This window comes from Monodelphis domestica, chromosome 7, assembly GCF_027887165.1.
Source record: "Monodelphis domestica isolate mMonDom1 chromosome 7, mMonDom1.pri, whole genome shotgun sequence".
In the NCBI taxonomy this organism is placed as follows: Eukaryota; Metazoa; Chordata; class Mammalia; order Didelphimorphia; family Didelphidae; genus Monodelphis; species Monodelphis domestica.
Genome location: NC_077233.1, coordinates 168,641,002 through 168,651,927, shown reverse-complemented (window position 1 = coordinate 168,651,927; position 10,926 = coordinate 168,641,002). Strand labels below are relative to the sequence as shown.

Genomic DNA, 10,926 nt, shown 5'->3' with positions numbered 1-10,926 from the left:
TTCTCTCATCAAGGCTGCCAACCTTACCCAAGAAAATGCCAGTGAGTTGGGTGGGACTGGAAGCCTCTGGGGACAGACTATATACATTTTCACTTCAACAGTCAGGAATGAAAGACTAGAGGAATGCTAGACCTTGGCCATCTATGAATAGGAGGGGGGAGGGGAGCCCTACAGAGTATGGGCAGAACCAAAGAACAACAGTTCTTTACCTGGCAGACCTATAGGTTTAAAAAAAAAAAACACCAACCTGAGGAAACCAATTCAACAGAAAGAAACCTTTTAAACTTTTTATTAGTAGTTGTTTCCGAAGAATCAAAATAGTTAGCAAATTACTTTAGATTCATCAAGACTGTATTTTTTTGTATTTAGAGCTTTAACAATGTACAACATAATACAAAATAAACCAAAGAGATGGATTTCTATTCCTAGATGTTATCAGATGTATCATTCTAAAGTAGTGAATCTATACCCCAAGAATGATGCAGAAAGTAAAACTGAAAAGAATTTGTGAGTTAGGGCTGGGCCAATGGATTGTGAGCTCATTCCCCCAACCCTATTTGAAAGTGCTTGCAAAGGGTTTCTTGTTTCACACTGAATATTAAAATGTCAATTGAATAGTTTCCTAGAACCAACAAGATCCAGGATTTAGCCAAGACTTGCGAGTGGGTAAGTAGAATTGCTGCCTGACAGAAAGGGCAGAACAAAGCCCAAACTCAACGGCATTCTTCACGCCTTTAAAAGTTTAGGAACCAGTGTTACACTAAGTTAGAGTCTAACATGGAGCTCATTTTTAAGAGGAGAAAAAAAAGTAAAATCAAATAAACACCCTAAAAACCCTTTCCATTGCACTAGACGTGGATTCAGTTCAGCCAGTCTAACAGTGAGGGATGGGTGAGGGTTGAACACACAACATTCAAAGCAGCACTGACAACCTAAGAGTCTCTTCCCTCCACAACACCCACAGATCCCCTACCCATGGCAAGGGTGAGAATACCAACAAAGTTTGGTCTTGAATATATATATATACAATTCCCCAGAATCACCAGGGCCAAGCTGGGAAGGGCACTTCTTAAAATACAAATAAAATTGGATGGGGGGGGGGGGGGGGGGGAGAACAGGACTTATTTGAGGTCCCAACATTCCTAGGGCTTTACCATCCTCCTCCCCATCTCCCACAGATCAATGTGTGGCAATAGGCCTTCATGAGGTACAGAAAATACCTCTTCCTGTCTCTTCCCCTCCCACCCCCAACAATAATATCAACAAACCCAAACAACATTCTCTCTTCTTCCTAAGGAGGGTGGGAAGCCACCAGAGTGGGAGGGGGCCTCCAGAGACTGATGGGAATACTTGGGGCCTCCCAGAGGAAGAGATGCTCCGTGGCAGGGTGGATGGAGGTGGGCAGGGAGCCTGTTCTCAGCTGGCTCCTGCCCGAGCCATAAGGTCTTCCAATGCATTGTCCTGGTCGTTGTTGTGTAATAATAAAACTTCCTTAATGTCTTTCAGTTCAAAGCCCATTTCCTTAAATTTGCTCATTAACTGAAGAAATTCGGTTGTCTGAAAGAGAAATGGGAGAAGGGAAGAAAATGAAAGGTTAGAAGAGCCCAACAACATATCCCAGAGGGAGCATCAAAATAAGCTCTGGAAGTACATCTTTGTTTATGGGACAGTCGGGGAAGTGACATCACCTAAGAGTTCTAACAGATTCTGTGGCTCCAGTTAAAGTCAGGAAAGTAAAGGAGCCTCAAAAGTAGGAGTGGTTAGACAAAGTGACTCAGGAGGGTGGCCAAAGCTAGCCCAAGTTCATCATCTCCCTTAGCTACCAAGGTCTTCAGCATCCCTCTGAGGCTCTCTTACAACTTGTAGGCCCCAGTCATAAAGACACAACATAAATGAGGCTCACACTTATAGATAGCCACAAACTGCTGCTACTGGGACATTTCTCAGAATACCCAGCAAGGCAGTTTCCCACAGTCTCCTTCAAGCCTTTTCAGTTACCCATACCACCCCCAAATCAACTGCAGCTCTGCCCAAGTCTACTGGCAAAGATACCTCATTTTTAAACCTTGGAAATAATAAACAACCTTGCGAAGCCACATAATTCTCAGTTCTGTCATGACAGAAACATAACTTGCTAGAGGGAAGCTGCAGGGAAGGACTGAGGTGGCTTTTACTTACACCTCAGCCTTATCTACCCCATCATCCCTTTGGCAAACCATTGAATCAGTGTCTCTAACTGCCAAAAGGGGAAGAAAAGTGGTGAGAAGGTCCGACTTCAAGGACTGTAGTGGTTGGGACTATAATAGAATGAATTCCAGGAATTCCTAGTTCCTGGGAAGACCAGTCTAACATCTCTCTACTGGACTCTCTTATCTTTGCCCCAAATCCCACAAACTGGCAGCCTCACCTTTTCCTCTGAACACTGGTACATTTCCAAAGCTTCTTCTACCAGAATGGGGTCAAAGCCCTTTTCACAGAGCTGTCCATGTGCAAACAAATAGTCAAGAACCTAAAAAAAACCAACAAAAAAGTCAATTCTCCTCCTTGAGCAGACCTTGAGGTTTTGCAATCATTCAGAATGGCTCAATCCAATCTGAGAGTTCCCAAAAGAAGCACAGAAAACAAAGTAGGGAGTATGAAAGTCCACTCAATACACACCTCTAACCACCATGAATTTAAAGACTAGCTTTGCTGGAGGAAGAAGCTGTGATTACTCAAGAAAGTTAACACTACCTGGAGCCTTGCCCAACTGGAAACACAAACCAGTCTATCCCAGCATTCCCACTTCCTACAGGAGTATTTCCCACAAACATGCATATTTTGATGAGGCTGGAAGTAGAATGGAGTTGTTGGTGCCTATCTGTATCCCACTTATATTTTCCTGAAGTATTAGGGGGGTTCGAGGAGGGTTGGGGAGGAAAGAGTGAGGGAGAGGGGGAGGGGGGTGAAGAACCTGCCTGTTTCAGTCTGTGGTTCCAGACAGAGCAGTGACAGAAGATCAGTTAACAAGGACCCTGCCATCTGCAAGAATAAGTCCTACCCACTTCCTTCTCCCTTTCCTATGCTCCAGCCTCTCACCTGCTCTATATTTTCTCCTTTCTTCTTCATGGCTTTCAAGACACTATCATAGGAGTAGCCCATGTTGACCACAGTCTCCACACACTGCCGCTCGCTGGGGGACAGTGCTTGCAGGTCCGAATAAGTTGGTGTAGTTGAAGAACCCGGGGGACAGCTGGGGGTGTTGGGCACTTGCGTTGTCCTGACATCGTGAGGCATGACCTGGTGGTGGAGACACATGCAGGGTTATGCTACATCAACACTCTGGACAAAGAGAAGGACATGGAAGGGACGCCATGCTCTACCTTTACCCCAAGGCCTATGACCAAGTCTGCAGTTACTGTAGTGTCAGCTCAGGGAGAACATCCAATCTATATATACAGCTGAATCCAGCCAAGAGAAGGCAGATGGTTCAAGTGGAAAACTTCAGCTTCATGCTGAGCTAACTTATCCTATCCTCCCAGGGACTGCAAATAAGACAAAGTAACAGGGAAGAAATCATGGGACCATAGAGCGTATTTATAATGAAAACACATCTTAGTGGTGGTGAACTTTCCCAAAAGGCAGATTTTTACATTTCTATTAGTCATCTGGCTCCTATTTCAAGTGAGCTAACACTATTTTCAGTTGGAAGTGATTTTATAATGAGTAATATTATCAAATGTTTGCTCCCTGGCATCCAAATGTTTTACAAACTGCAGTTTATTAAAGACTGACAGAGACTTCCGGTCAAGATGGCGGCTTAGAGAAAGCTAAAGTTCAGATCTCCGGAAAACCCTTCCCGACCGATCTCAAACTATAAGCTCCTAAGGCGCCGAAATTCAAAACGATCAACAGCACAGACCCTGGGAATCCTCCTCCTGGACCTGGACCCGGATCAAAAGGTACGGCCCCCCTCAAAAGCCAGAACCCCACATCACTCGGACCTAAGGGGTAGGAGCGCAGAGTCCAAAGCTCTGGGAAGCCGCGGCCCCGCCCCCCTCAGAGAGCAGGGTCATCTGAAACAACAGCAACCCTCAGGGCAGGCAAGACAGCCGCACGGGCCAGATTCTTCTATCCAAGTCTCAGTGAAAGTCACTGCCCTCAGAGCTCCGGGAAGCTGCGGCCCCTAACCCGCAGAGAGCAGGGTCCTCTGAAACAAGAGCAACCCTCAGGGCCGACAAAACTGCCTCAAGGCCAGCTATTCTGAAGGCAACTTCCGGAAAGCAACCCGACCCAGTCGAGGGGGCACCTTAGCAGCAGGGAAACGGAGAGAACCGGGGTAAAGTGTGGCCCCCTGGTCCGACCCTTCCATTCCAGTTCCAGTGAAAGTCATTGCCTGAAGGCATATTCAGTTTAACCCAGGGAAAGCTTATAGAACCGACAATCTGCCCAAGACTAAAGCCTCTGAACACCAGACAGAGATAAGAAAAGCTAATCCTCCCCATTCAGAGATGGCAAACTCAACAGAGGCACAGAAACCCCAAAATCCCAAGAAAAATAAGAAGAAAGGGGCAACTTTGGACACATTCTATGGAACCAAAATACAAAATACAGAGGAGATAGAAGACGATGAACAAGAAAATGCTCCGAAACCTTCCAAAGGAAATGGAAACTCTCCACAAACACATGAAGAATTTGAATCAGAAATGACCAAAAAGATGGAAGCCTTCTGGAAGGAAAAGTGGGAAATAATGCAAAAGAAATTCACGCATCTACAAAACCAGTTTGACCAAAGTGAAAAGGAAAACCAGGCTTTAAAGGCCAGAATCAGGCAGCTGGAAGACAATGATCGTGTAAAAGAGCAAGAATTAATAAAGCAAAGCCAAAATACCAAGAAATTAGAAGAGAACATAAAATATCTCACCGACAAGGTGACAGATCTGGAAAATAGAGGGAGAAGAGATAATTTAAGAATAATTGGACTTCCAGAAAAGCCAGAAATAAACACCACACTCGACATCGTGATACAAGATATAATCAAAGAAAATTGCCCAGAGATTCTAGAACAAGGGGGTAATACAGCCACTGACAGAGCTCACAGAACACCTTCTACACTAAACCCCCAAAAGACGACTCCCAGGAATGTAATTGCCAAATACCAAAGCTCTCAAACAAAAGAAAAAATCCTACAGGAAGCCAGAAAAAGACAATTTAGATATAAAGGAATGCCAATCAGGGTCACACAAGACCTTGCAAGTTCTACTCTGAATGATCGTAAGGCATGGAACATGATCTTCAGAAAGGCAAGAGAGCAGGGTCTTCAACCAAGAATCAGCTACCCAGCAAAACTGACTATATACTTCCAAGGGAAAGTATGGGCATTCAACAAAATAGAAGACTTCCAACTTTTTGCAAAGAAAAGACCAGAGCTCTGTGGAAAGTTTGATACCGAAAATCAAAGAGCAAGGAATACCTGAAAAGGTAAATATTAAGGAAAGGGGAAAGGAGAAAAATGTTATCTTCTTGTTTACTCAAACTCTCTTCTATAAGGACTACATTTCTATCAATCTATGTATACTAACATGTGGGGAAAATGTAATGTATAAATAGGGGGTAAAGAAAGACCAAATAGAATAATCGTTCTCACACAAAGATTCACATGGGAAGGGGAGGGGAAGAAAACTCCTATAAGAAGGAGAGGAAGAGAGGGTTTTTTACTTAAACCTTAATCTCAGGGAAATCAACTCTGAGAGGGAAAAACATCCAGATCCATTGGGATCTTGAATTCTATCTCACCCAACAAGGGTAGGGAGAAGGGAAAACCAAGGGGGGGAGGGGGAGAGGGAAAACAAAAAGGGAGGGAAAGAGAGGGGGGAGGGGGAGGGAACAAAAAGGGAGGGACTAAAAAGGGAAACATCAAGGGAGGGGACAAGGGGGACTGATTCAAAGTAAATCACTGGACTAAAAGGTAGAGCCGAAGAAGAAAAGGTTAGACTTAGAGAAGGATATCAAAATGCCAGGGAGTCCACAAATGACAATCATAACTTTGAATGTGAATGGGATGAACTAACCCATAAAACGTAGATGAATAGCAGAATGGATTAGAATCCAAAACCCTACCATATGTTGTCTTCAAGAAACACACATGAGATGGGTTGACACCCACAAGGTCAGAATTAAAGGATGGAGTAAGACCTTCTGGGCCTCAACTGACAGAAAGAAGGCAGGAGTGGTAATCATGATATCTGATAAAGCCAAAGCAAAAATAGACCTGATCAAAAGGGATAGGGAAGGTAATTATATTTTGTTAAAAGGGACTTTAGACAATGAGGAAATATCATTAATCAACATGTATGCACCAAATAATATAGCACCCAAATTTCTAATGGAGAAACTAGGAGAATTGAAGGAAGAAATAGACAGTAAAACCATATTAGTGGGAGACTTAAACCAATCATTATCAAATTTAGATAAATCAAATCAAAAAATAAATAAGAAAGAGGTAAAAGAAGTGAATGAAATCTTAGAAAAATTAGAATTAATAGACATATGGAGAAAAATAAATAGGGATAAAAAGGAATACACCTTCTTCTCAGCACCACATGGCACATTCACAAAAATTGACCATACATTAGGTCACAGAAACATAGCACACAAATACAGAAAAGCAGAAATAATGAATGCAGCCTTCTCAGATCACAAGGCAATAAAAATAATGATTAGTAATGGTACATGGAAAACCAAATCTAAAACCAATTGGAAATTAAACAATATGATACTCCAAAATCGTTTAGTTAAAGAAGAAATCATAGAAACAATTAATAATTTCATCGAGGAAAATGACAATGGCGAGACATCCTTTCAAACCTTTTGGGATGCAGCCAAAGCGGTAATCAGAGGTAAATTCATATCCCTGAATGCTTATATCAACAAACTAGGGAGAGCAGAGATCAATCAATTGGAAATGCAAATGAAAAAACTCAAAAGCGATCAAATTAAAACCCCCCAGCAGAAAACCAAACTAGAAATCCTAAAAATTAAGGGAGAAATTAATAAAATCGAAAGTGATAGAACTATTGATTTAATAAATAAGACAAGAAGCTGGTACTTTGAAAAAACAAACAAAATAGACAAAGTACTGGTCAATCTAATTAAAAAAAGGAAGGAAGAAAAGCAAATTCACAGCATTAAAGATGAAAAGGGGGACAGCACCTCTGATGAAGAGGAAATTAAGGCAATCATTAGAAATTACTTTGCCCAATTATATGGCAATAAATACACTAATTTAGGGGATATGGATGAATATATACAAAAATACAAACTGCCTAGACTAACAGAAGAGGAAATAGAATTCTTAAATAACCCCATATCAGAAAATGAAATCCAACAAGCCATCAAAGAACTTCGTAAGAAAAAATCCCCAGGGCCAGATGGATTCACCAGTGAATTCTATCAAACATTCAGAGAACAGTTAATCCCAATACTATACAAACTATTTGACATAATAAGCAAAGAGGGAGTTCTACCAAACTCCTTTTACGACCCAAACATGGTACTGATTCCAAAACCAGGCAGGTCAAAAACAGAGAAAGAAAACTATAGACCAATCTCCCTAATGAATATAGATGCAAAAATCTTAAATAGGATACTAGCAAAAAGACTCCAGCAAGTGATCAGAAGGATCATCCACCATGATCAAGTAGGATTTATACCAGGGATGCAGGGCTGGTTCAATATTAGGAAAACCATCCACATAATTGACCATGTCAACAAGCAAACCAGCAAGAATCACATGATTATCTCAATAGACGCAGAAAAAGCATTTGATAAAATACAACACCCATTCCTATTAAAAACACTAGAAAGCATAGGAATAGAAGGGTCATTCCTAAAAATAATAAACAGTATATATCTAAAACCATCAGCTAATATCATCTGCAATGGGGATAAACTAGACGCATTCCCAATAAGATCAGGAGTGAAACAAGGATGCCCATTAGCACCTCTACTATTTGACATTGTACTAGAAACACTAGCAGTTGCAATTAGAAGAAAAAGAAATTGAAGGCATCAAAATAGACAAGGAGGAGACCAAGTTATCACTCTTTGCGGATGACATGATGGTCTACTTAAAGAATCCTAGAGATTCAACCAAAAAGCTAATTGAAATAATCAACAACTTTAGCAAAGTTGCAGGATACAAAATAAACCCACATAAATCATCAACTTTTCTATATATCTCCAACACAGCTCAGCAGCAAGAACTAGAAAGAGAAATCCCATTCAAAATCACCTAAGACAAAATAAAATACCTAGGAATCTACCTCCCAAGACAAACACAGGAACTATATGAACACAACTACAAAACGCTCTCCACACAACTAAAACTAGACTTGAGCAATTGGAAAAACATTAACTGCTCATGGATAGGACGAGCCAATATAATAAAAATGACCATCCTACCCAAACTTATTTATCTATTTAGTGCCATACCCATTGAACTACCAAAATACTTCTTCACTGATTTAGAAAAAACCATAACAAAGTTCATTTGGAAGAACAAAAGATCAAGGATATCCAGGGAAATAATGAAAAAAAAAACACATATGATGGGGGCCTTGCAGTCCCTGACCTTAAACTATATTACAAAGCAGCAGTCATCAAAACAATTTTGTACTGGCTAAGAAACAGAAAGGAAGATCAGTGGAATAGACTGGGGGAAAGCGACCTCAGCAAGACAGTATACGATAAATCCAAAGATCCCAGCTTTTGGGACAAAAATCCACTATTCAATAAAAACTGTTGGGAAAATTGGAAGACAGTGTGGAAGAGACTAGGAATAGATCAACACCTCACACCCTACACCAAGATAAATTCAAAATGGGTGAGTGACTTAAACATAAAGAAGGAAACCATAAGTAAATTGGGTAAACACAGAATAGTATACATGTCAGACCTTTGGGAGGGGAAAGACTTTAAAACCAAGCAAGACATAGAAAGAATCACAAAATGTAAAATAAATAATTTTGACTACATCAAATTTAAAAAGCTTTTGCACAAACAAAACCAATGTAACTAAAATCAGAAGGAAAACAACAAACTGGGAAAAAATCTTCATAGAAACCTCTGACAAAGGTTTAATTACTCAAATTTATAAAGAGCTAAATCAACTGTACAAAAAATCAAGCCATTCTCCAATTGATAAATGGGCAAGGGACATGGATAGGCAGTTCTCAGATAAAGAAATCAAAACTATTAATAAGCACATGAAGAAGTGTTCTAAATCTCTTATAATCAGAGAGATGCAAATAAAAACAACTCTGAGGCATCACCTCACACCTAGCAGATTGGCTAACATAACAGCAAAGGAAAGTAATGAATTTTGGAGGGGATGTGGCAAAGTGGGGACATTAATTCATTGCTGGTGGAGTTGTGAACTGATCCAACCATTCTGGAGGGCAATTTGGAACTATGCCCAAAGGGTGACAAAAGAATATGTACCCTTTGATCCAGCCATAGCACTGCTGGGTCTATACCCCAAAGAGATAATGGACAAAAAGACTTGTACAAAAATATTCATAGCAGCACTCTTTGTGGTGGCCCAAAACTGGAAAACGAGGGGATGCCCATCAATTGGGGAATGGCTGAGCAAATTGTGGTATATGTTGGTGATGGAATACTATTGTGCTAAAAGGAATAATAAAGTGGAGGAGTTCCATGGAGAATGGAACAACCTCCAGGAAGTGATGCAGAGCGAGAGGAGCAGAACCAGGAGAACATTGTACACAGAGACTGTACACTGTGGTATAATCGAACTTAATGGACTTCTCCATTAGTGGCGGTGTAATGTCCCTGAACAATTTGCAGGGATCTAGGAGAAAAAAACACTATTCATGAGCAAAGGATAAACTATGGGAGTAGAAACACCGAGGAAAAGCAACTGCCTGAATACAGCGGTTGAGGGGACATGACAGAGGAGAGACTCTAAATGAACACTCTAATGCAAATATTATCAACATAGCAATGGGTTCAAATCAAGAAAACATGTAATGCCCAGTGGATTTACGCGTCAGCTATGGGGGAAGGGGGAGAGGAAAAGAAAATGATCTATGTCTTTAACGAATAATGCTTGGAAATGATCAAATAAAATATAAAAAAAAAAGACTGACAGAATTTTCAGGTAAAAGTTTACGGCTCCAAAGTGATTAACTGGAACAAGAACTATACTGACTAAGAATTGGAAAGGAACTCAGCAGCAGCCATCTAGTCCAACCATCAACCATACAAGAAAGGAATCCCCACTACAGCATACTCAAAAAATGGTTAACTGAGTCTCTGCTCAAAAAACTTCCAAGAAGAGGGAACCCAGCACTTCTCTACACAACACATTCAACTTTATTTTTTTTTAAACCCTTACCTTCCATCTTAGAATTAATACTGTGTATTGGTTCCAAGGCAGAAGAGTGGTAAGGGCTAGGCAATGGGGGTCAAGTGACTTGCCCAGGGTCACACAGCTGGGAAGGGTCTGAGGGCAGATTTGAACCTAGGACCTACCATCTCTAGGCCTGACTCTCAGTTCACTGAGCTACCCAGCTGCCAACACATTCCACATTTATACTTTTCTGCTAACAAATTTTTGAGAAACTGAGCCTAAATTTTCCTCATTAAAGCTCCCACCCACTAGTCCAGATTCCGTCCTTTGAGGACAAAAAGAATAAATTTAGTCCCTTTCTCTACATTACAGCCCTTCAGATATTTGAGGACAGTGGTTGTGCCCTTCCTCATCCCCATGTTTTCTCTTCAGGCTAAAATTCTCCAATTCCTTTGCTAGGGTAAAAAAGATGCCATCATCTGGCTAAATTCCTACTGGCTCTTAAAATAATCTCTGTCCCAATTTGTACAGGTACAACTCTAGCTGAGGCTGAGGAAAATCTCTCAGGATGAAGA

At 41.0% G+C, this 10,926-nt stretch overlaps 1 protein-coding gene across 4 annotated transcripts in view; it reads right to left on the bottom strand.

The window, feature by feature from the left end:
- Positions 1–273: 273 nt before the first annotated feature.
- UBAP1 (ubiquitin associated protein 1) overlaps positions 274–10,926 on the bottom strand; it is a 71,807-nt gene continuing 61,154 nt past the window's right edge. For all 4 annotated transcript variants that reach the window (XM_056805988.1, XM_056805987.1, XM_056805989.1 and 1 more), the window contains 3 exons: positions 3,079–3,279; positions 2,408–2,509; positions 274–1,557 (listed from right to left, as the gene is read on the bottom strand). In XM_056805988.1, the coding sequence (XP_056661966.1) occupies positions 1,417–1,557; positions 2,408–2,509; positions 3,079–3,279 (444 nt within the window). In that variant the 3' untranslated portion in view covers positions 274–1,416. The remainder of the gene's footprint in view (positions 1,558–2,407; positions 2,510–3,078; positions 3,280–10,926) is intronic.